Below are 26,382 nucleotides of genomic sequence, written 5' to 3'. Positions count from 1 at the left end.
GAGAAAAGATGAGGCTAGGCCTTTGGTTTGTGTAATGCCCCGAATTCTCCGATGTGTCTAACGGCATAAATAGTAGGTCGGGAGGGCCATACTTGCTTAATTATGTTATTAATTGATTAAATGCATGTATATATTGATTATATTATGATATGATATGAAATGCATGCATACGAGTCCATATTTACAGTTACAGGGGTGTGATGATAATTTGGCCCGTTGAGGGTAATTTGTGTATTTGGGTGCATGATATGATTTGTGAATGAGATTCTATTATTATGGAGATATATTCAAGCTAAGCGACATGAGACGGTTATTTTTAGTGGATTAGTGGTTTTACCATAACGGGGTCAATTTTGGGGTAATAGAAATGTTCATTTGGTGATAAATTTGGAATATTTGAGATCAGGGTGGAATTCTGGAGGTTTTGACTATAATGTCCCCGGGGGTGTTTTCGGGACCCCGAGCATTAGGTTTTATTTGAGGTTACTTAAGGTTGAAGTAGCTTATCAGATAGAACATACGATAGAAAACCTCTCATTCCCCTTCGTTAGTTCATTTTCGCCACCCGGAGCAAATTTGACGAAATCTTGAGTTCTAGGAGTCGGAATCGAGTGAGGATCGAGGCATAGCGATCCTAGGAAAGATTAGAAGCTTCTTAACCGAAGGATTTGATGGAAAACAACCCAATAGAAGGTAATCGAAGTTTAAGTTTTGAGTTTTTCCGAGTTTCTAAACTTTGAATTGATTTTGTGAATTGTTGAGTTTTCGGTTTGTTCGAGCCTTGGGTTTTGAGGGTTTTGATGCATGGGGAAGCTTGGGAACTTTGTTTTGATGATTGGGGAATGTTTAGGTATGTTTTTAGAGGCTTTGAAGTGTTAGAAACGCGGTTGGGAATGGCCCAGGGTTGGGGGCCGCGGCCCTGTTCTTGAGCGCCACGGCCCTAGTTCGAAGAAGCAGGTGTCAGGAAATTGTCCTTGCTGGGCGTCGCGGCCCAGGCCGCAGCCCTAGCCTCAGAGAACCCTGGGGGCCGCGGCCCAAGGTGCTAGGGCCGCAGCCCTTGCCCTGTTTTCGCCCCGTTTGCTCGTTTTGACCCCGGGAACCTAGTTTTAGGCCTTGGGAGTGTCCTTACTACTTGGATTAGTTTGGATTGATCTCTTGGAGGCTAGATAATGGTTTGAGAACCCTTGATTATCATGATTATTGATGGTAACCCATATGTGTTGTGATTAGGTAACCGCTAAAGGACTAAAAGCTAAACCGTTCTCAAAGGTCGTTCTTTTGTTCATTCTAGCTCGAAACAAAGGTAAGAAACTGCACCCAAAGTGTGACATGCATGGATATTTGTGAGGCATGTTGATTGTATAAATATGGACATGGATTGAATACAGAATCGACAAAAGTGTTAGTATCAGATGTGAAGCTGTGACTTATTTGTCAGGTTCGGCAGTGATACTGGACACAGGTCAGGTAGCGCTGATTTATTTGTCAGAATGGCCTTAGCGTGAATCACGCAAGCCAACAGAGATTAGATCTAATCGAATACTAGCATTGAATGACTCAAGGAGCATTAATGCCTGACCGACCTTGAGGGTCGATGAATGAAAAAGAGCTTGGAGGCTAGTGGTTTACCTAACAGCCACTCTCCCGCTAGAAAACAGAGCTTGGAGGCTAGTGGCTTACCTAGCAGCCACTCTCCCGCTAGAAAACAGAGCTTGGAGGCTAGTGGCTTACCTAACAGCCACTCTCCCGCTAAAATCATGTGTTGTTCATTTGCTTGTTTGAAAGCTTTATGATTCAGTGTGATTATAATGATAATCATTTGATAATGTTTATGAAAAGTATTATGTTTTCTTGCTGGGCTATGGCTCATGGGTGCTATGTGGTGCAGGTAAAGGGAAAGAAAAGCTCACCTAGCCTTGAGTGGAGAGCTGATGTGGTGTTGTGTACATATGCGGCCGCTTGACCACCACGGCCAAGGAGTTCTCAGAGGAACTAGGGGGTTTATCCTATTTTTACCGCTTAGGTCGGCGGGATTGTAAATTTGAAACAGTAATGACCATTTTGTACTGAGAACCACTTGTAAATGTTTTGTTTAGCTCTGCAGAGCAGTTTGTAATAAAATCTCCATTTCCTTTTTATTGGTTTTATGCCTTAACCTGTTAATTACACTTAGAGCACGTTTTTGACCAAATGACTCAGGTAGCGAGTCAAATTTCCGGGGTAGCCAGGGCGTTACAGTTTGGGCCTTCGGGCCTGAGCAACAATTCTTAAAAATGTCATTTTATTCATCTTTCTTTTTCAGTTTAAATTTTTTTCTTTTCTCTTCATTTCAAAGTGCCAAAATACAACTTTAATTTCTACAAAATAAAATAAATTAAATCATAATCACATATTTTCATTTGTAAAATAAATCATATTAATTCTACGAAAATATTAATTAAAACTTAATTTATTTTGACCATTAAAATCAATAAATGTGTATTTTTCACCACTAATCAGTATCACTCTTATGTCCCACTAATACCTTGGAGTCTGATCACAACTGAAGAGTAAGTGAAAGGGTTGGATGCTAAGTCCTATTTATAGAGTTCTAGGAATAAAAATCTTCTTTTTGGTTTTGAATAAAAATAATGATTTTAATTGAAAATATTTGAATATTCTTCAGTCAAAGGCTTAGAATGTTATAAACATATTATAACATATTCCATATAAGATTATACCAACAATGGCCATTATGACATGTGATAAATCATCTACGTCCCCTGTCTAATATTTGAGGTAGGTTAGATCACATGTAGTGTATAATAACTCATCTACGTCCCCTGTCTAATATTTGAGGTAGGGTAAATCACATGTAGTGTATGAGGTAGGTTAGATCACATGTAGTGTATGATAACTCATCTACGTCCCCTGTCTAATATTTGAGGTAAGGTAAATCACATGTAGTATATGATAACACATCTACGTCCCCTGTCTAATATTTGAGGTAGGATAAATCATAACATAACATATTAAAACATAAACTTATCATAACATATTATACATAACATAACATAAAAGCATAACATACCATTTAAACATACAAGATCTACCCTATTTTCCTTACCAAAACCGGGATGCGAGAACAAATGCGGGGCTTGGAATACTCCTAAAACTAGCAATAGAATAGTGAGTATTTCTTAAAAGAAAGAGATGAAAAGACTAGAACTAAGCCACCAAGAGTGTAACGCCCCAACTCCAGGGACCGTTACGGTGTGCCTTGTAAACAGTGCTAAACTCGCTAATCGAGTCATTTGGGCGAAAATGTGTATCTAAGTATGATTAGCGGTTTAGGGATTAAAATTTTGGTTAAGAGGTAACGTTTCACTAGAACGTTTAATATATACATTGGGATCCCGAAAATATAATTTCAGAGTCTATTACAGAAAATATTTACAACAGGCCGTTCTAAGCAGCAAAACAGGGTTCAACCCTAGTTCCTCTTTAAACCTTGACCGTGGTAGTCGAGCAGCTACATATGTACACGTCATCACCTAAGCTCTCCAACTCAAGGATGGTCCAGCTTCCTCTTGCCTTTACCTGCACCACAAAGCACCCGTGAGCCGAAGCCCAGCAAGAAAACACAATAAGGCATGATATAATATCAATAATGACCATTATAATCATCCAGGACTATCAGTCCAAAATAGATAGGTGACTATAGCAAGAGTCACAAAAGTAGGTACAGCTCATTCATGCCATGTGACGATAGGGTCACCAGGGCTTAACTGATATGAGAACCTTTCATAAATTTGAGCAGGATAGGTGTATGGTGAATGGTCACCAACATAACCTTCCTCCCAACTCTAGAGTCGTAACTGTGGACAGCGTCCCCTAGCCATGTGACGGTAGGGTCACCAGGGCCATGATCATCTGGTCTTAGACCAGGCAAGCGCTTATAAGTTCATCGACTTTAGGTTCGGTCCAGCATTAATTCCATAGAGCCATTCAATGCATGTTCATCGACCTTAGGGTCTATCCAGCATTAATGCCGTAGAGCCATTCAATGCATGATTCTCGACTTTAGGGTCGGTCCCTGACTAGTCAGTGCCATACACAAGTAAGTCATGCCACCAATCATATATCACATGTTCAATACTCATAAACAAGGTGTTCAGCATGCTTACTTAACAGATACTAGTACAATTAGGACCATGCACAACCATAGGGGCTCGAGCTATGAACGATATCATACTCAGTATACAAAGCATGTCCTAATCACATGTTTCTCATACATCATATGCAATATATCCAACAATCCAACATGCACCAATATTAGCCATGCATGTCACGTTTAATAATCAACCAACATGCATCAAGAATAGTCATGCATGTTATATTTAATAATCAACCGACATGCATCAATAATAACCATGCATGTCACACATAATAATCAACCGACATGCATCAAGAATAACCATGCATGTCATACATAATAATCAACCGACATGCATCAAGAATAACCATGCATGTCATACATATACACAGGGTGCAGTTTTCTTACCTCAGATTCAAGCTAGAATGATTTAAAGAACAACCCTTGAGAACGATCAACTTTTAGTCCTTTAGCGGTCACCTAGTCATAACCAAATATAAGATACCATCAACAAAAATGGTCAACATAAGTTCCCAAACCAATATCTAGCCTCTGGGACATCAATCCCCACTTAACCGGGTACTAGGTACAACCCCGAGGCCTAAGGCTTGAATCCCCAAGCTTAAAACACCATTCTGGCCAAAATTACCCTAAGGGTCGCGGCCCTCCCCAGCTGCGCCGCGGCGCTCCCCTCAAACAGAGGCAGACCTCCCTGCCAGACGCCAAGGGCCGCGGCGCACCACAGCTGCGCCGCGACACCTAGCCCAGACCAGGCAAAAAGTCAGCACGCACCCAAGATTGTTCCCCTGCGTTTTCCCTTGGAACCAAACCCTCTAATCAGCTCCAAACCTCCTCCAAACACTCAATTAAACCCCTAGGCATCACCCATAACTCCCCCTCATCAAAACCCAACCTAAGCATCAATTGAAACCTCTTCAAATCCAATCTTCCAACAAGAATCAAAAACTGAAAAACTAAAGAGGAAAACAGAGCACAACCTGAATTCAATGACTAGAACTCACCTTAAAACCAGCTTTGAACCTTCCTCACTAGCTGAACCAAGTCCACAAACCCAGCCTTTGAATTTCCTAGCTTAATACCCCACTTTGAGCTCAAGAACACCAAAGAAGAAATATGGAGAAGGGTGGTGTACGGGAAGGAGAAAGTCTCTCTGTTTTGGCTCTATTTAATCCACAAGCTTCTACAGCCAGCAGCCAACCTAAGTCATACAAATCCAAACCTAAATGACCAAAATACCCTTAAGTCATCAAAAGCTTCTCAAACCATTTTAAGGGTAAAATTGGTACTTTCCACTTATTCCGTTAATCGTAATTAACGCTTCCCAATTCCCGCTAATCTCAATATTCACAAATACCAATAAATCATATCCCATTACCCTTTAATTCCCGGTAATGCTCTAGTCATCAAAATGACCCCGAGACTCACCCCGAGCCCCGAACTTAAACCCGTTATGACTAGACCGAACATTTACATCTCATGGTCGTCTCATTTCAAATAGCTCGAACCAATCCACCTTATAATGTGGCTATATTAATTAATCACAACCATGCACCCAAAATATACAATTACGCCCACAGTGGCCAAATTACCAAAATACCCTTATAATAATAAATACTCCCATATGCATGCATTCACCATCATATAATAATATAATTCACGAAAACATGCATATAATCATTAAATACCATAATAAATCAATTATGGCCCTCCCGGCCTCCTAATTAAGGTCCTAAACCTTATTAGGAAATTTGGGGCATTACAAAGAGAAATATTACCAAAAAGACACCTTAAGTTCAAAGAACTTAAAAATCTAACCACAAAACCATAACAAAAGTTAGAACCTGAATGAAAACTAAAGAAACTAAGGAATCAAACAGGATTGAACTTAAGAATAAGGGTACCATTGTTGACCTTATAGATTGGTCTAACTCCAATACTAAAATACTCTAATCCTTACTTCCCAAGTGTTTGGTAAAGCTTAAGAATAGTAAAACTTTTTCTTTCCCAACCCAAGTGTATCACTCTTATGTCTCACTAATACCTTGGAGTCTTATCACAACTGAAGAGTAAGTGAAAGGGTTGGGTGCTAAGTCCTATTTATAGAGTTCTAGGAATAAAAATCTTATTTTTGGCTTTGAATAAAAATAATGATTTTAATTGAAAATATTTGAATATTCTTCAGTCAAAGGCTTAGGACTTGGTCAAATTGTTCAGAGAGAGGCTTAAGGAGTCAAATCTTGGTTTTTAAAATTAAAAACAAAAATAATAAAAACAAATAGAATCCTAACTTCTAACTTCCTAAAACTCGTAACTCTAAACTCACATGTAGTAAAATCAACATAACTAGAGCTGTAGGACTCCGATTTAGACCATCTTTATACAGTTAGAAAGTTAATTCAATTATCTACGACTTTCTAGAAATACTATTTTTCGAAATTCATAACATAACTGGGTCAAAAATAGGTCGGAAGTTACAGTACCCTAAAGTTACGAAAAATCTATTTAATTATTTAAATAACAACATAATCCACAAATAAAAAAAATTGTGACAAATGTCATGCTCCTAACAGATTCTGGTGAAGACTAAGTCTTATATTTCCCTTATTTTATCATTAAAATAATAATTCCTTAATAATTATGCATATGACAAGTATCATAATCCTATTGGCTCTATCCAAACCTTAGGAATAACCATGCTCATAACAAGTGTCATATTCTTATTGGCTTTATCTAAACCTTAGGTTATAATAATTATCATATTAATAACTGATAACTCTACAAAATAGAGTTATTTTACCACTTTTTATGTGCTAATTGTTGCTTAATTCTTGAGTTTTTAATTGATTTATTAAGTTTTTAAGTAATTTTGAATTTATTAGGTTTATTTTAATTTTATAGATTTTTGTGAATTTTTATAGTTATATTATTTTAAAATGTTATAGTTTAATTATTTAAAATTAATATTGTTAAGTTAAGAGTAAAAAGATGAAATTTTGAGCTTAAATGTTTAAGTAAATTAAGTTTTAATAAATCAATTTTGAGTTATAAAGATGTGGATATATTTGTTTAAGTTTTTTTAAAACTTTGTTTATTTAATAAAAAAATTATTTTTTATTTTTAGTTATTAAAATATTTTTTTATTTTAATATTAATTTATATTTTGTTAACACAAATTTTCGTCAACTAAAATAAAAGCAATTAAACAATTTAAAATAAGGAGCACAGAGCTTACCATACTCGAGTACGAGTTAAGTGTCACTCTGGGGTTTCAGCGGTTTCAGTACTTAAGTACTGAGTAATCCTACTGTTATTAATGATTAAATGTAAATGATAAGTGTTTATTATACAAGCTAGATATAAAACACTTAGTACTTTTACATAGTGAAAATGTGAAATTTGAGTTTCAATTGTAGACACTTAAAAATTATATTTTTGGGTCTAAATTTGAAGATGTTCAAGGTCAATTTTGAGAGTTTTGACACGCCTAGCTGACATTGCGTCGCCAAACAAGAGTGTGTTTTCTGCAAAAGAAAAAAATATTTGTTTTTTTTGTGTGAAGCATAGAAGACGTTTTTAGTTTAGTTTCAGAATTGTTTTTGTAGTCTCTAAGTCGTGAAAATCGAGAAAAATTAGAAAAAAAGAAAAAAAAATTAAAAAGAACTTTTTTTTTTTTAGAAAAAGGCTCAAAATGGTCTTTCGGGCCAGTACCGCGATCGCGATGAACTTTCCGCGACCGTACTCACAGAGGCCCAGACCGAATCCGCAAGGTAGTGTGACCGCACTAAGGGGAGTGCAACCGCCGTTTAAACTGTTTGTTTTGATAGAAAGACAATTAATGATTTCTTTAGGTTGCCCACACAAGAAAATAATGATTACCAATTCCTTGAAAGATAATTTGTGTGAGAAGAGTGCATGGGATAACATTTTGACTGCTTTGACTCTAGCTGGGAGTCAATGGACTTTTCATGGGACAGCTAGAATAGGATTCCCTTTTAACTTGTTAATTAGAGAGAAAAAAATTTGGTTGAATTTCCTTTGTACGAATTTGACACCTATATGGTCATTTGACTATAGTAAATACTGATAAGGCAGTGTTACTTTATTCTGTTTCATCAGGCATGTCTGTTGATGTTGGTAGGATTGAAGCCTCACAAATACAATATCCATTATTGTAACGACCCAACTAATTCTAAGACTTTTGGACCAGTAAAACTATTATACATAGACACTATTTTCGAGAAAACATACATAAGAAACATTCATAACTTTATTAAAAACTCTAAGGTAAATGTTAAAATACATAAATGAACGGTATGGGATCCCGTTGTTTGAAAATAAAACATAACTTTAAACTTTAATGATTTTTTATACAAAGCTAAGTGCGGAAAATATATAAAAACATAAGTTAAAGACTAAAAATAACGTTGTCGCTTGAGCGTAGAATCCGACAAACTTAGTGAATGCCTTGAACTCAGTATATAACTAGACTTGCCAACTAGAATCCGACAGACCTTTAAACATAGGAGGTTTGAGCGTAGATGACTGCGAAGAAGAAGGAGTAGTGGAGGAGACCTTCTTGTTGAGAGTAGCCAGAAATCCTTTACACAAAATAGGATTGGGAACCTGGAAGTCATGAGTGGTCAGCGGTGGTTTAGCAGGCTGAATAAGCTGCTGAATCAGGCTCGGAAAGGGAAACTTGTTACGAGTACTGGTAGAGGAGGCGACATCAACAATGCGATCATAAATGAGAGTAGCCAAATCAATAGACACGCCAGTACCCACAGCATATAAAAACTTCCCAATCTCAAGGGTAATAGATGAAAGGTGAGAATTGGGAAACCAATTATACAGAGCCACACGATGAAGAACCCGATAGAAAGGAGTCAATTTAGTCACAGGAATCTCATGATTCCCCCACACATAATCAGGCTGGCCAGTTAAAACATGACCCATGGTAGATTGATCTGGACGGTATGATTTATTATATTCAGGTTTAAGAACTTTTGGAACCTTTAGTGCACGAGATATTGTGGACGGTGCAAATTTGATACAATTACCCCTTACAAATGCAGTAAGACAATCCTCATTTTTCCCATCGATAACTGACTTATCTAAATTAGCATAAAATTCCCTAATGAGACTGGGATGAGGAGACACCAATTTAGACACGGTATTAACCCATTGTCTAGACTGTAAAAGTTCAACTAACTCAGGAAAATCCTCTAAAACAACAGTATACTCAGGCCACACGTCTCGCACAACAAACCACCGCTGATAATGCGAGGCCTTGGTAGCATCAACAAAGTATTGAATAGATGATGGATCAACAAGCAACACAGAATCCTTAGAACTAGAGGTAAGCTTGGACTTTTTAGGAGAGGGTGCAAACTGAGTGTCCTTGGGCTTACGTTTTGGAGCCGATGGTTTGTTGAGAGGTGAGGACTCATGCATTTTAGCTTTTCCTTTAGACTGCACAGGAACATGGGGTTTGGGGGTGGGTGTGGGTTAAGGTTTGGGTTGGGGTTTTGGTGTGGGATTGGGTTCGGGTTCGGGTCGGGTTGTGGGTTGGGGTGCGGGTTTGGGTGGGGGTGTGAGTTTAGGGTTGGGTTTGGAGGCAGACCGAGTCTTGGGGGTTTTGGTTAAGGACGGCTTAACAGGCGACTTAAGAGGAGGAATAGATGGTGTGTTTGGGGTCGGCAATGGAGAGGATGCAACAGGGGAAGACGCAGACACAACAGAGGAACGAGTAGCACGTTTAGGTGACTTACCAACAGAACAAGGCGGACGAACATGAAGGACATTGACCGAAGGACTGATGAGAGGAACAGATGCAGTCACCACCTCTGGAAGGGACGGCGACGGAGAAGAGGGAGATGACTCCGCGACGGTAGGCAGAACCGAAACAATAGCCATAGCCACACTAGGATCAAGAGCAGGGGATACAACTCAACTGGGTGATGTGGCGACTGCAGATGGCACAGATGCATCCACAGAAGATGAGATAGCCACCTCCGGAGAAGGAGAGACCGACACATCGACGACAGGAGAAGATCAGAGACGGGAACGACGGCAATCGGCTCTTTGCTTCATAATGCCGCACTCGGTTAGGGTTTCTGCAATTTGACCACTGTAAACACAACTCACACAAGCTCAAATGATGATATATTTATACAATGACCTTATGAATGCCCCTACAAGATATTGACCGTGTAAAAATAATGACAAAGCCCATTGAAAAATAACCCACGCTAATATATGAAAGACCAAACAAGACATATTTTGTGTGTGTGTTTTTTTTTTTTTAAATGAAACAAGAATAGAATCTAAACAGCCAATGTAAAAAATATGCACACTTGAATGGCAGTAGAGATTTATGAACAACAACTCTGATAAGCTCAACATGGATTAAAATATCTGATCAAAATATACACATCATGCTTACCAAAAAAAAAGGGAAAAGTTTGTGATATATACACTCTGAAAAACACTGCCTAATTAACACACACAAAAATTTTCTTAACAAGAGATTTGAGCCATTATTTTAATTTGTGTGTGCAAAAAGACCTCATGTGGACCAAAATCATTAAGAGGTCCACTCACTCAACATAAAAAACTTTTTTTTATGTATTTTTATTTGATATATTCTCTTTTGACAACAAACACTCTGAGTTTTCCAAATACCCAGCACTGGCTTTCACTCATTATCAAAGATGTAGCCGTCTCCTTTCTTTTAATTTTGCTCATCAAACACCAAGAGGAGGAGCAAACTCCTCGAGGCATATGATGGTACAAAGGAAGCTCTTCCCATTGCATCCAATAATGGTAGCCTTTTGAGCTTGAGAAAATAAGGGCTCAATTCTAAATCTTGGAAAAAATAATGTGATTAAGAAGCAGTGACCAAGAAACAAGTAATTCACACAAACTTAGGAAAATCAAATTTGGGAAAGCATGAAAAAAAATGTGACCAGACGAAACACCGAACCTCTCAGATGGTACAGGGACCAATGCTGGTTCGGAGATGTGCATAAGTTTGAGCATCAAGAGCTTTTGTAAACAAATCTGCTAACTGGGCATTAGTGGAAACATGAGAAATTGTTAGCAATTTAGACTCAATCATGTTTCTAATGAAATGATATCGTATGTCAATGTGTTTGGTCCTTGAATGTTGAACTGGGTTTTTTGAAATGTTAATGGCGCTTGTGCTATCACAAAAGAGGATCAATGACTTTTGGGGATGGCCATAATCAGTGAGCATCTTATTGAGCCAGATGAGCTGAGTACAACTGCTGCCAGCCGCAATGTACTCTGCCTCAGCAGTGGAGAGTGAAATAGAATGTTGTTTCTTACTAAACCAAGAGACCAAATTGTTCCCAATATAGAAACAACCTCTAGAAGTACTTTTCCTATCATCTAGAGACCCTGCCCAATCAGAATCACTATACCCCACCAGGGACATATTTGTATCACATGAATACCATAAACCAAATTCGATAGTCCCTGCAAGATATTTAAAAATACGTTTGACAGCAGTAAGATGAGACTGTTTAGGATTGACTTGATAACGGGCACATAGACCAACACTAAAGGAAATGTCAGGACGACTAGCTATGAGATACAACAGGCTTCCTATCATGCTACGGTACAGGGTTGGATCTACTGGGTCACCAGATTCATCTTAATGCAGTTTAGAGGTGGTGCCTATAGGAGTGCGTGCATGTTTGACTTGAGTGAAACCAAACTTTTCTAACATGGACTTGGTATACTTAGACTGAGAAATAAACATTCCCTGATCTGATTGCTTAATCTGAAGTCCTAGAAAATAAGATAGATCTCCTATTAGACTCGTCTCAAACTCACTTTGCATAAGTTTCACAAACCTAGTAACCTCACTCTCACAAGTCGACCCAAAAATTATGTCATCCACATATATCTGTGCAACAAATATTCCATCAGTTAGATACCTGATAAAGAGAGTATTATCTGCACTACCACGGGTGAATCCATTTGACAGAAGATAGGCAGTAAGTGTTAGGAAAATATGTATTATTGCTCAATGGAATTATGGAAAAACCAAATACAACTCTATGCAAAAATACAATGGACAATATAATATTGATTAAATAAGTATTACAACTCAATTGCTCAAAATACAAGTAAATAAAAAGATTTAGAAGAAGAAGGTTACAAACTCAATACTATAACAATACAAGTAAATAAGAAGAACAAAAGAATGAAAACACAAACTCTCACACAACCAAAGTGTAGAATAGTGGGGATCACCAAATTGAACAAGGTTCAAGACCTTTGACCAAAAGCTTCTTTCCCCCTATTCTCTAAGCACTAAGGGATCTCTATAGGAAATAACTTTCTGGAATTATCAAGCCTCAAGGTGTATTTTTCAACCAAGTGATTTGTGGATGAAAAATGGCGTGTCATACAAGTGAGCACTAGGCTCATATTTATAGAGTTTGAGATACCCTTTGGATTTCAAATTCCACCAACCCCCATGGTTGTTACAAATGTTTAATTGGATTAATATGGAATTAAAATTGAGATTTGGGAGTTATTTGAGTTTTTAGAACCGTTCAACACATTTGGAAAAAACTGAAAATTTGGCCTGAAATGCACCTGTGGCCGCGGCCACTGCTCTCTGTCCCCCAGGCCGTGGCCACAGCCCATTTTCAGCACTTGAAAATGTGTTGTTTTTCCAAACGGTTCCAAACCCTCCCAAATGATTTTGTAACTCCCAAAACACATTATTGGGGTTAAAATCATATCTCCAACAACCATATTTCATAATGGCGTTATGAAATCCAATCTCAAATGTGTAACATATAATATACACATTATTGGGTAATATTTGGGAGTTACAAATTTGTAACTGATTTTGTAACTCCAAAATATGTCACATTTAGGCACACACATGTGTCCAATTTTGTGACTCTCAATAATATGTTACAAGGTGTGGCAAATCACATTTGTGTGACAAATCACATTTTGTCACATTATTTAATCTAATATTATATTATATGAAATAATATAACATTCCCCCACTAGATTAAATAATCACTTTTTGTAACACTTATTTAATCAATCAAACATTATATTAAAATATAATATTCCCCCACTTGATTAAATAATCACTCTCTATAGAAACATTTGCATTGGTGCATAAAGTAAAATGTCTTTCGACTTGAATTTTACCTTAGTGTAATTATCACAAAGTTTGTCGAAAGTTTTGTTGCCGAAGCATTGAACCACTATCCCTTGATAACAAACCAGTGATAACACACACACCTTTGCTATGTTCACTTGAGACCTCAATGTCTCGTTTTTGCACCGTTAATGGCCATGTGCACATTCCATTCATAGACTTTTCTTGAGAATGACTCCCAATTCTCATGAGGGGCGGCACCACCCCTAAGTCTATATAGGTAGAACTCTTACAATATTTTGTTACCCTAAAATACTTGTCTTTTCAAGACTGAGTTCTATTAAAAAACCTTTCGATTTTAACCCTCATTTTGGTAACACACTAGTACTCATATCTCAGATGAGACAAAATTTGAGTACTACTATCTATTCACTTAATTGACTTGTTATTACCTATTGAACCTAATACTAGTTTGGTTACTAGTATTAAGATAGGTTACCATCAACCGTGAATCTCTTTAGGGAGTCTAAGTCCCATCTCTTGGGTAAAATTGATTCCATTTGAATCATTTCTTTTCTCATGTATGCATACTTAGACACTCTCATTATTTTATTCAAACTTTGTTGCTAGCCATAGTTTGATTAAAATAGTTATCCTTTTAAAATAGTGATTTTAACAATAGTCAACACCCCCACTATTTTATAGTTTAATATCCAAGATAAACATTTGAATATTAATTCTAGAAATCTCTTTGTTTCTAAAATTCTCCTTTATGTTTTAAATTGATTCCTTCTTGAATCAAAATATTACAAACAGTAACTTTAGACACCAAGCATGTCTAGATTTATCCATTCTATACACATATAGCCAATGTGATTTAGAATATGAAATTCCAAATCACCTATTTGATAGGATGACCAAATTAATCAATTGATTAACAACAAAATAAATTGATTAACATTGGAGCATCACCCCCACATTTCTCACATAATGACAATAAAATATCACTTTAAAATAGAAATCTCTTCATTTCTAATAAGTCATTTATCCTCCAAGATAAATCTAGACCTATGATTCTCAAAGTTCATCATGAGTCCTCTATGCCACATGATAAACTCTCAAGATAAAACCTCAATGTTTATCTTGATTCATTTACTTGCTAAAGCAAGACACATTTCTTTCAAAGCAACTTTTACTTTTAGTTGTCTAAATAATCTCAAAATCACTTAAACAACTTTTGTGTATTTTCTAAGAGACTCTTTGAGATTCTTTTGAAAATGTCGATTTTTTTTAAGCACTTTAAATCAAAGAAAATAAACACTCATTGATTTATTTAAACACTTTAATTTCTTATGTTTTTGTTTAAAATTATCTCCTCATCGAGATTAATTTAAACATAGCACTATCTTTAACCAAAATGAATAAAGTTATCTTTTATTCACCATTGATGTAAAGATTCAAAATTGCTTCTCCAATTTTGAAAATGTCTCCTCATTGAATATTTAAGAATTATTGTCACTAAATAATTCTCAAATATATTTTATTTGACCACACTCTAGACTATAAGTCTATTGAGTCAATATGTCATCCCACAATTTTTTTTTAATCCACTTTGATTCATTTTTCTTGCAATGGCAAGACACTTATCAAAAGATGTAACCCCCTTAGGTTCATCTTTTCTTATCTCATAATTGAGATGCTCAACACTTTCATTGAGAATTTTAATTTCTCAAATTATTCTTTTTATTCACAAATTACATACTAACAATAATATAGGATAAAACCTATTAACATCTCACAAATGTTTGCATGATTATGATTTCACATAGTTGCAACATACATGACTAATATCATACTAATATGGCTCTTTATTAATATGAAAACATGAATTACAAATAGCATACACACATGATTTCACATTTCTATTGATTCACAAAATCAATATATTTATACATGTCATATAAACTCATAGTTGTCATTCTAATAATTTCCCATTAACACAAAATAAGTTCTATGACATGCTAGCATACTACCCAATAATCTACTAGATTATTTACATGTTAATCACATATAACAAAAACTCAAGATATTATATTATCTTCTAATCTAACCACTAAAAAACAAAGGAGATTAGTAAACAATGAATCTCATTTATAAACTTTTCTTCTTCTCATTTCTATCACTATATGAAAACCATTAGATCTTCTAAGAAAACCAATGAAGAGCATTACCTTATCTTACCATCTTTTCAAAGTTGGATCCTCATATGATCTCCATGGTTTCTCCTTCCATTGAAAAGGAAATTAAGCTTTTGATTGTTAGGAAAATATGTATTATTGCTCAATGGAATTATGGAAAAACCAAATACAACTTTATGCAAAAATACAATGGACAAGATAATATTGATTAAATAAGTATTACAACTCAATTGCTCAAAATACAAGTAAATAAAAAGATTTAGAAGAAGAAGATTACAAACTCAATACTATAACAAAACAAGTAAATAAGAAGAACAAAAGAATGAAAACACAAACTCTCACACAACCAAAGTGTAGAGTAGTGGGGATCACCAACTTGAACAAGGTTCAAGACCTTTGTCCAAAAGCTTATTTCCCCCTATTCTCTAAGCACTAAGGGATCTCTCTAGGAAATAACTCTCTGGAATTATCAAGCCTCAATGTGTATTTTTCAGCCAAGTGCTTTGTAGATGAAAAATGGTGTGTCATACAAGTGAGCATTAGGCTCCTATTTATAGAGTTTGAGATACCCTTTGGATTTCAAATTTCACCAACCCCCATGGCTGTTACCAATGTTTAATTGGATTAATATGGAATTAAAATTGAGATTTGAGAGTTATTTGGGTTTTTAGAACCGTTCAACACATTTGGAAAAAACTGAAAATTTGGCCTGAAATGCACATGTGGCCGCGGCCAGGGACATCAGTGGCCACGGCCACTGCTCTCTGTCCCCCAGGCCGCGGCCACAACCCTTTTTCAGCACTTGAAAATGTGCTATTTTTCCAAACGGTTCCAAACCCTCCCAAAAAATTTTGTAACTCCCAAAACACATTATTGGGGTTAAAATCATATCTCTAACAACCATATTTCATAATGGCTTTATGAAATCCAATCTCAAATGTGTAACATATAATATACACATTATTGGGTAATATTTTAGAGTTACAAATTTGTAACTAATTTTGTAACTCCAAAATATGTCACATTTAGGCACACACATGTGTCCGATTTTGTGACTCTCAATAATATGTTACAAGGTGTGACAAATCACATTTGTGTGAAAAATCACATTTTGTCACATTATTTAATCTAATATTATATTATATGAAATAATATAATAGTAAGTCTGTCATACCAGGCGCGGGGAGCTTGCTTTAACCCATATAGGGCCCTTTTCAATTGGAAGACATGGTCAGGGAACTGAGGATCCTCAAAACCTTGAGGTTGTTTCACATAAACTTCCTCTTGGAGAATACCATTCAAAAACGCACTTTTTACATCCATTTGATGTAATTTGATTCTCAGATGGCATGCGATTGCAAGAAGTAATCGAATAGGTTCCAACCTTGCAACTGGGGCAAAGGTTTCTTCAAAGTCCACTCCTTCCACCTGATTGTAACCTTGTGCAACTAACCTTGCCTTATTCCTTATGACAGTGCCAAACTCATCTGATTTATTCTTGAAAATCCATTTAGTTCCAACAACATTAGCTCCTTCAGGTAGGGGTACTAAGATCTACACATCATTTCGTTTGAATTTGAACATCTCATCTTGCATAGCAGCAAGCCAGAACTCATCTAAAAGAGCATCCTTGGCACTTTTTTGCTCAATCTGAGATAAGTAACAGGCGAAGGCAATCGGATTTTTTAATTTTCTTTGGGTGACCATGGTAGCATTTGGATTTCCAATAACAATATCAGGGGGATGAGCCTTCTGAATCCAGGAAGGGGTCCATTTTTATAAAGCTTTGCATGTTGAGACTCCTTTTGCAGAGCACTGGTAGCTTCCTCATCACACTGTGAGCCGCTAGGACCGACTTCTTGTTCCTCTGACGCGGTTGGTTCAGTATGAAGTGACCCAGACGGAGTGTCAGGAACCATTTGATTTTGTCTAGCTGGGACTAGAACAGGTGTAGTTAAGACTAGAGCTTCATCATCTGCCACTGGTTCTTCAGAGTTTTCCAAGTCATCAAATCGAACATTAATGGACTCAACCATTGAACGAGTTCTTTTGTTGAACACACGATAGGCACGACTGTTAAGCGAATACCCAAGAAACACTCCTTCATCACTCCTTGGATCAAATTTTCCTAAATGTTCTCGATCATTTAGGACATAGCACACACATCCAAAAATGTGCATATAACTGACATTAGGAGTCCTTCCTTTCCAAAGCTCATAGGCGGTCTGTGTCGTGATAGTTCTCAGATGAACCCGATTACAGATATAACAGGCTGTATTAATTGCTTCAGCCCAAAAACGCTGAGAAATGTCCTTAGCATGCATCATTACGCGAGCCATTTCCTGTAAGGTCCTGTTCTTCCTTTCAACAACCCCATTCTGTTGAGGGGTTTTTGGAGCTGAAAACTCATGTTTTATTCCTAACTGGTCGCAGAAATCGGAGAACACAGTGTTTTCAAACTCCTTTCCATGGTCACTTCGAAGTTGATAGACTTTCCCAATCTTAGATTCCTTTTCATTTTGGAGTCTGAGAACTAAGGCTGAAAAGAGTCCAAAAGTGTCTGACTTTTCTTTGAGGAAATCTACCCAAGTGTACCTAGAGTAATCGTCAACAAGAACCATGACAAATTGTTTACCACTGAGACTTTCATTCTGCATGGGTCCCATTAAATCCACATGAATCAACTCCAGCACACGGGAGGTGAGAAGCATGTTTACAGGAGGATGTGAGGCTTTTGTCTGTTTTCCCAGTTGGCAAGGCCCACACAACCTATCTCTAGTGACTTTCATCTCTGGTATCCCTCGGACAGCTTGTAGTTTCACAATTCTCTTCAAGTCTCTAAAGTTCAAGTGCCCCAGTCTATAGTGCCACAGGTCTGGCTTATCAAGAAAGGATCTGTTGCATAAAACTTGATTGCTTAGTGCATAGCAGTTGTCGCTGGTTCTATTACCTGTCAAGACTGAGAACCCATTAGTTGCAACAAGACAATGAGTTTTAGAGAAACTTACAGTGTAGTCATTATCACATAGTTGGCTGATGCTAATAAGATTTGCCTTGAGACCTTTGACGTACAACACCTCAGTCAATGGAGCTACTCCATTTAACACTAGATCACCTTTTCCAAATATCTGACCCTTGTTCCCATCACCGAAGGTCACAGCTCCCTCCTTTCCTTCTTTATAGTTTACCAGCACATTTCTGTTGCCGGTCATATATTGGGAACATCCACTGTCGAAGTACCATTGATCTTCGTGAAAAGCTGAAAGAGAGGTGTGGGCAACTAATGCAACATTCTTGTTGAGATCATATTTTGGTTTCCACTCACTAGATGACAACTTTCCCGTAAAGCGATTTAATTGTTGAAAGCTATTTGGACGATCGATCATAGCTTTCATATACGCCTGCAATTTGTAGCATCTGGGTCTAATATGTCCTATTCTGTTACAAAAATGGCAAATGGGAACAAATCTCTCCTTTTGAACCTGACCATCCAGTATAGTCTTCCTTCCTTCGAAATTCAACTTGATGGGTCCAGATGAGACACTGATCCATTTAGTGGAATCTGGAAAACCAAGACTGAAAGTATTGTGCATTGAGTCATCATGAGTCTTATCTTCCTTGTTCTTGGATGAAGAGGGATCATTAATTCCCAAATTTTCCCCTTTCTTGTAAAGCATTCTGTACCCAATGGATGTTCGATCTCCATATGGTTTTTGTAACTGCAAGGTGTGGTTAATTGCAGCAGTTCCTGGAGGGATAAACTCAAGAGATTTTCTAGCCCTTATTAAATCTGCAGTCAGTTTGTAAATCTCACTATCCTTCTCATCAAGCTGTTTTGTGAGCTTTTTAATAGTATCCTCCAACCCATCCTTCTCAGATTCAAGTTGTTGTTTGGCACTAGTGAGACCTTTGAGTTGTTTAGCCATATACTCCCATTGAGCGAACATCTCCTCATATGCATGATGTCTCCCATCGCTGTCCTCATCTGTTGAGCTTGAGTTTCCATCTTCCTCTGAACACATTGATTGATGACTCTTTGCCACAAAAGCCACCACCTGTTTCTCTTCATTAGACCTATCACTTGAGGTGGAGCTATTTTCTTCATCACTATCACTCCATGTAGCTGCTAAGGCTTTCTTCCTCTTAAGAGTGTTGGCACACTCAGCTTGAATATGTCCAAAACCGTCACATTCTCGGCACTGTATTCCCCAGATTTTCTTGTCACCAAACTGCTGAGTTTGCTTATTGTTTCTACCAATGTTTCTTCTGGGACCATTCTCTTTTCCTCCTGGAAAGTTTTTCTTGTAATTCCTCTTCAAGAATTTAGCATAATTCTTGGTCAGCAGCGCAAAAGTCTCATTAGTGAAACCCTCAGATGCATCTGCGATCAACTTCTTTTCCTCCTTATGCACAAATGCAAGACTATTATCAGCTTTTTCTTTTTCGGGATCTTTCTGCTTCTTGCCTTTCTTCCACCAGGTGAGACTCATTTCATAGTTCTGCAATGACCCAATTAACTCATCAAGATCAAGTTCCTCGACATTTCTCATTTCTTCTATAGAGGTAACCTTTGACATGAACTTCCGAGGCAGAACTCCAAGCACCTTGCGAACCAGTTTTGCATTTGAGTAAGTCTTTCCAAGTGCATAAGATTCATTTGAGATATCGCACAATTTGGAATGGAACTCCGCTACAGTTTCTTCCTCCTCCATAGACAGATTTTCAAATGCTTTTGCCAAAGCCCTCAGTCTGGACTTCTTTACAGCATCAGTTCCTTCATTTTTTATTCTCAGTTTCTCCTAAGCTTCTTTGGCAATTTCACATTAGGCTATGACTTTCAGCTGATTTGTAGAAACTGCATTAAAGAGAGCATGCATAGCATTTTAATTAAAATTGGCCCTTTCCATCTCTTCAGTAGTCCATAGACTCATTTGTTTAGGCTTAACAACCTCATCTTCAACAATGGTTGGACACTTCCATCCATCTTCAACAGCCATCCACACCCGTTCATCAACAACTGTCAAGAATGCACGCATTTTTGTCTTCTAGTAAGGATAATTTTCCATGTGGAACCTCCTTCTCTCAACATCTCCATTCTGTACACACAATTGAACAAAAACAAAAGACAATATATTCCCAGAGTTGGAACTCAGAGGGGGTCAGTGTCAACTGGAGAACCTGAAAAAAAAAAACAAGAATTGCGAATTACACGAAGACAAATCAAAACTCAATTTCAGTACACAAAAGATAGGAGGATCGAAAGAAAAAAATTAGAAGAACTTGGCTCTGATACCAATTGAAAAACCTAAGTTTTAGCCTATCTTTCCAGTTTTACAATATTCATCTAGGTTGTATCTTGAAACATACATGAACATTAACAACACAATCATAAGAGTTGACACACAAAATTACAAGCTTCGTCTGCACTGAAAACTCATTCCAGCCGACTAGTGCTTGGGTTCCCTGAACCAGGGTAATAACTCTCACTATATTCAGAAGTAATTTTACATAAACCAGTTCAAGAACCAATATGTAAAAACTGTACAAACTATCTCAAAATACAGTGAAGCTTTTTACCCTAAACAACCAAATCCCTTGGTTATAAATGCAAGATTGATGCGTGTCATATTGCGTACCAAATTTAACAAATATTTTATTTACTCTAAAACCAATTATTTAGTATAACGGCAAATAGAGGTCGAACCCAAGGGAACTATATTCAGTTTATTATTCACAAAAGCTTAACAAAGTTAAATTGGAAAGGGGGTTTTTGGAAAGTAAAAGTAAAAGCAAGAATTAAGAAAACAATTGATAGCAAGAAGAGATTAACAACGATTTTAAAGATGGTTAAGAATTATTCTCCACCTCAGACAATCATGCATGAATATCAATAATGAATATTATTCTGATTCCCAATTAAACTATTAACCCTGTAGATAACGCTTAAGCAGTCAATTATCCCAATCTCCCTATCACAATCAATTACGGCTAAGCGCTCAATAATCAATTCTTTTTACCAAACAACAAACCTATTAAGCATACGATTCATTCAATTTTGGAAAAGCATTAACAACAGTGGAGATAGGTTAATCTAGGCAATAAATCAATGAAGTATTTAATTCATTTAACCTAGGTTCTATTCTTCATCACAATCAACAATGCTTTTGACCACATCATCAATTGCAATTTATCACAAACACTTAGAATCCTAAACTATTAGGTGAATAGAAATTCTAAGATGACAGTAAAATAATGCAAGCCCTAATTAGTTGTACACCCTAACAAGGAATCACAATATTTCATACAATAGGCATAGAAGAATAGAAGCAATTTAACATTATGGAAATCAAGAACAATATTCACATCTCAAATCAAACATTCATGTCTGGGTTTTGAATAACCCTTAACCTAAAAGAAACTTAGCCAACAATCATGATGAAAAACATAACCAGAATCAAAGAATAGAAGAGTTTAGAGAAGAAGAAAACTATTGAAAAAGTTGAATGCGATCGTCCTTCTTCTCCTGCGCTCTCTCTGTGTTTCTCTCTCTAAAATCGTGTATCTAAAACTTTTTTTCTACGAATATGACCTAATCCCCTTTTATTTCCCGTCCAAAAATTAAGAAAAATCAAATTTAATTCTGAATTCAAACGCGTGCTGCGGCAGCCATATTTCCTTGCCGCGGCACGAGGCTTCAGATATGTGATATAAGCTTTTCGTGCCGCGGTATGCAACTTTCCTTGCCGCGGCACGAGACTCTCTGTTTCTCTTGTAGCGGCAGGGACTTTTCCCTGTAGCGGCAAGGACCTCTCTGACTTGCCTCGTAGCGGCAAGGACTTTTCCCTGTAGCGGCAAGCTCTCAGATTTCTGTACTTTTGTTCTTTTCTCGATTTTTCTTCTCTTTAACACTTTACTCCAATGGTTAGAATCCTACAAAATCATCATTCAACCAAAAATCATCAAAAATATACAATTATCCTTAAAAATAATGATTTAGATTAAATGAAACAAATTAACAAAACGATTCTAACTATCCCCAAACACACTACTTATGAACACAAAATCTGATAAGTAGAAAGGTAAATTATATACAAAAATATACTTATCAAATTCCCCCACACTTGAACTTTGCTAGTCCCTTAGCAAACCCACTAGACTCTAAACAAAACTAAAAAAAAAACTAACACAAAGGCGGTCTTCCTGAATATGATGATTGTCTTAGAGAATTACACTAAAATATTACGCTATAGTGACTTTGAATTTCATAACCATCAGATTTTCAACTCCTAAATTGATGAACCACTTGAAATTTGTCTTAAACCACGAGTTATAACAATCATACTTACCAGCTCACTTGAATCAAGATTAATCCATACATGTCGTTTTATTCATTCATCATCATTTTTTTCTTTCTTTCAAACTTGCCCCTCATCAGAAAAAGAATATATATATAAAAAGAGCAACCACTCCATAGACAATAACCAATTACTCTCCACTAATATAAACACACAGAATCAAAAATCAAAAGGTCTTTATCAGCTTGTAATGTATGGTTAGGGTGCAGGGTAGATGAGAAGGATACATTTTAGGCTCATATTGCACCATAGCATACCTAATATATACTTTTTCTATCTCTACTTTGGATCTTCTTCAACAATTCCCTCATAAATTTCATACATTGTTGATCTCTCTATTTTCCCCCACACTTATTTTCATGCACGAAAACAAATTTCTTTTCTTTTTCTCTTTTTGCTTTTAACATATTTCTTGGGGATAAATAGGAGATCTTTACACTTATAACCACATCATTTACAGAAACTCTTACTATACTTCTCTTTTTTCTTTCTTTCTTCTCTTTTTTTTTTTCATATAACCTCTCATCCCATAGTAAAAATTTAACTAGCTAAGCCATGGTACAATGGGTTATCAACACAAATAAAGAAAAAGAAAGAAGTTTAGGGTTAAGTAATGAGTTTTCATCGAAAAAAAAATATATGGTCAATAAGGCTCAAAACAGGGAACTAAGAATACATTATTGATAGGGTAGGCTTGAAAGGCTCAAACGATCCAAAGAAATTGCCTTTATCATTTTCCTAATTCTGTGCACTTATGATTTCGCCTCAAGCAATTGACTAGTGTGTTCTAGAGTGGCGGGGCTAAGTTGTATATATCTATATTTCTTTCTTTTCTTTTTTTTTCTCGACATGCATAAATCATTCCTAAAACAAGTAAGTAGCCAATCTAACTGTAATAAATCGCTATTTAAATCACAAATTCAAGTAATCATCAAAACAAGAGTCAAGCACACGAATCATAATCTATCCATCATCTTCTAGCATTCAAGTTTAGTGTCACTCATAAACTCATCATCGACCATTGCATTCAATAAGACCAGCCCAAGACACAAGACAAAACAAGACACACACAAACACTTATAAACAAAGACAATTAACCAAACAAACAATTTGTTACCCGTCCCCCACACTTAAATTGAACATTGTCCTCAATGGAAATAAGTACAAATTGAGACAAGAGCAGTAAATAAAAGAAAAATAAGAAAAGAAAATAAAAGAAAATAAAAGAAAAATAATAAAATAAGAAAAAAGAAAACTCCCTCATCAGTTGCGACTAAAAGTGTCATTCTCATCATAGTTGAACTCCTCTGTGCCACCTGCTTCATCAGCATCTCCATATTCCTGAGTGTGACTCGGCGGCACTGAAACAGCTGGAGGATACGGTGGCAGCCACATTGGAGCCGATGGGAATGCAGACATATCCGCCCCTAGATGGGTTTGCTGCATCCTGAAGCATAGGTCTTGATAGCTAGCCAACTCCATCATTCTTTGATTGTGGGCCACCATCTCTTCATGATATGCTCGCATGTCAATGCGAGCTCGGTAAAGTTCCGTCTCCATGGCGGCAACCCGATCAGTAAGTGACCTGGTACGGCCAGTGTTAGGCTGAACAGGTGCATGTGAAGAAGATGCAGGCTGCTCAGAAGATGTGGCTGCAGGTTTGTCAAACCGCTGAATAGTATTCCTGTCAATGATATGCATTGGGTTTATTACCTCCTCATTATCATTCCAGCGTACACCGGCCTTCTTGCATAAGTCTGTGATTAATGAAGGATGGTAGAACCCGTACTGTGTGCTAGCCATACTCTTCAGAATAGAGGCGTGAATGATCTTGCCAACGTCAATAGTCTCGTTGGTCATAATAGCCCTCAACAAATTCCCATAGGCCAAATCAACTGTTCCAAAATGTTTTGTTGTGAATAGTTTTGCCCCAACAAAACGATGCCATGCCTTAAGTTCATAGTCCATATACTTGGACTCCAGTTTGTGTGACAAGGCATTCTCTGGCGTCCTCCACCGTGCTCCTCGAATGCCAATAGCCTGAATAATGGCATCAGGATCCAAGTTATGTTCAGAGGCATTGAATTCATCATCTGGAATGTCCTGCAAACCGTAGTAACGGTTTATAGCAGAAGCTGAATAAGCAACAGGAACACCCCGAACCACCACCTGTAAGTTCTTGCGATCAATGGCATTGGCATAAAACTCACGAACTACGGATACTACTGCAGGCTGTGGTTGAGCACATAGTTTTTTCCAGCCCCTCTGTTCAATTATATTCATCAACTTCGGATAAGGGTGATGCATGTCTAGATCGAAGCCCCTCTCAGCCACCCAAGCTTTCTTCTTATCAATTGCCTCTTTATAACTTTCGAAAGATTCTTTGGAAGTGAATTTCTTGGTATCATATTTGACTTTGGCTGTGTTTGACGGCCCTGCTTCGGTTCATGATCGCTTGCTTGACATTATAGCACAGAGCAGACAATGTATAACCTTCAAATGTGACTAAGCAACTCACTGATGCATTTCGTCGAACAGGTGGTGTGCACACTTTAAAACTCCAAGGATCACAAAATTATAGCTTGAACAATTACCCCCAGATGCAGATTGAATCAACAGATAAGCAGTTTCACCACAGGAAGTATTATCACAAAAGAGATCCAACCAAACCCGTCCACTCTAATAATGGGCTTGAATGATGCCAAGTCTCAAACAAAGGGGGGGGGGGGGAAATGAGAATATTACCTTGAATCTAGTTAAAAACTGGGATAATGTGCTTGATTACTCCTTGATCCCTTGCAAAGACTTCCAAATGAGCATGAATTGAAGAGAAGAAGAGTGGGTGCAAATGATGTGGTGAATTTTGAGGAAAAGTTTAGGAATGGGTATGGTGGAGGATGGGTAGATGGGTAAATGGGTAAGATTGATGAGGAAGATGAGGATTTGGGAATGGGATTATTGTTGCTAAGGATGGAGAGGAGAGGAATGAAGATGGAGAATGGGGATGACAAAATCGGTGGGTAGTTTTTAGAAGGTAAGAGGGAGAGTGATGGGTGAGAAAATGGGAAAAATGAAAGAAAAAAAAGGGTTTTAGGGATTTCTGGGAACGTGCTGCGGCACGCATGTTTAGGTGCCGCGGCAGGGAAGGCTCGGATTTTGGGGGTCCTCACGTGCCGCGGCAGGGATTTTATGTGCCGCGGCACACTCCTCTCGGCTTGTGGGTGTGCATAGCGTGCCGCGGCAGGAACTTTTATGTGCCGCGGCAGACATGTTTCTAGATTCGGGCCTTCATCTAGTGCCGCGGCAGGGCTTTTATGTGCGGCGGCATGGTGCCTTTTTCTGCATTTTTTTTTTCACGTTTTTCACGATTTAAAGAGAGAATCAGAGTACATAAAAAATTGAAATAACTAAATGTTCAACTTAAAAATAAAAATAAAAATAAAGAAAATAACTAAAACTTGAAAACAATAAAGATGGCTACGTTTAACGTCGCTAGCTCGACTCAGAACTTCAATCTTC

The 26,382-nt window shown here is 37.2% G+C and overlaps 3 protein-coding genes across 3 annotated transcripts; all 3 read right to left on the bottom strand.

Moving 5' to 3' along the window:
• Positions 1-8,638: 8,638 nt before the first annotated feature.
• Positions 8,639-9,607, bottom strand: LOC133786225 (uncharacterized). The gene has a single exon (XM_062225426.1). It carries the CDS (start codon positions 9,605-9,607, stop codon positions 8,639-8,641), a length of 969 nt encoding a protein of 322 aa, XP_062081410.1.
• Positions 9,608-11,141: 1,534 nt separating this feature from the next.
• Positions 11,142-11,789, bottom strand: LOC133786224 (secreted RxLR effector protein 161-like). Its single transcript, XM_062225424.1, has one exon. It carries the CDS (start codon positions 11,787-11,789, stop codon positions 11,142-11,144), a length of 648 nt encoding a protein of 215 aa, XP_062081408.1.
• Positions 11,790-11,831: 42 nt separating this feature from the next.
• LOC133786223 (uncharacterized) lies at positions 11,832-20,544 on the bottom strand. The gene is made up of 4 exons (XM_062225423.1): positions 20,458-20,544; positions 17,365-20,307; positions 16,683-17,062; positions 11,832-12,117 (listed from the first exon to the last, which is right to left on the bottom strand). Exons 1-4 carry the CDS (start codon positions 20,542-20,544, stop codon positions 11,832-11,834), a joined length of 3,696 nt encoding a protein of 1,231 aa, XP_062081407.1.
• Between the last annotated feature and the right edge of the window lie 5,838 nt (positions 20,545-26,382).

The sequence above is a fragment of the Humulus lupulus genome, chromosome 6 (assembly GCF_963169125.1).
Source record: "Humulus lupulus chromosome 6, drHumLupu1.1, whole genome shotgun sequence".
Taxonomy (NCBI): Eukaryota; Viridiplantae; Streptophyta; class Magnoliopsida; order Rosales; family Cannabaceae; genus Humulus; species Humulus lupulus.
This window is presented reverse-complemented; position numbering and strand designations above follow the sequence as displayed.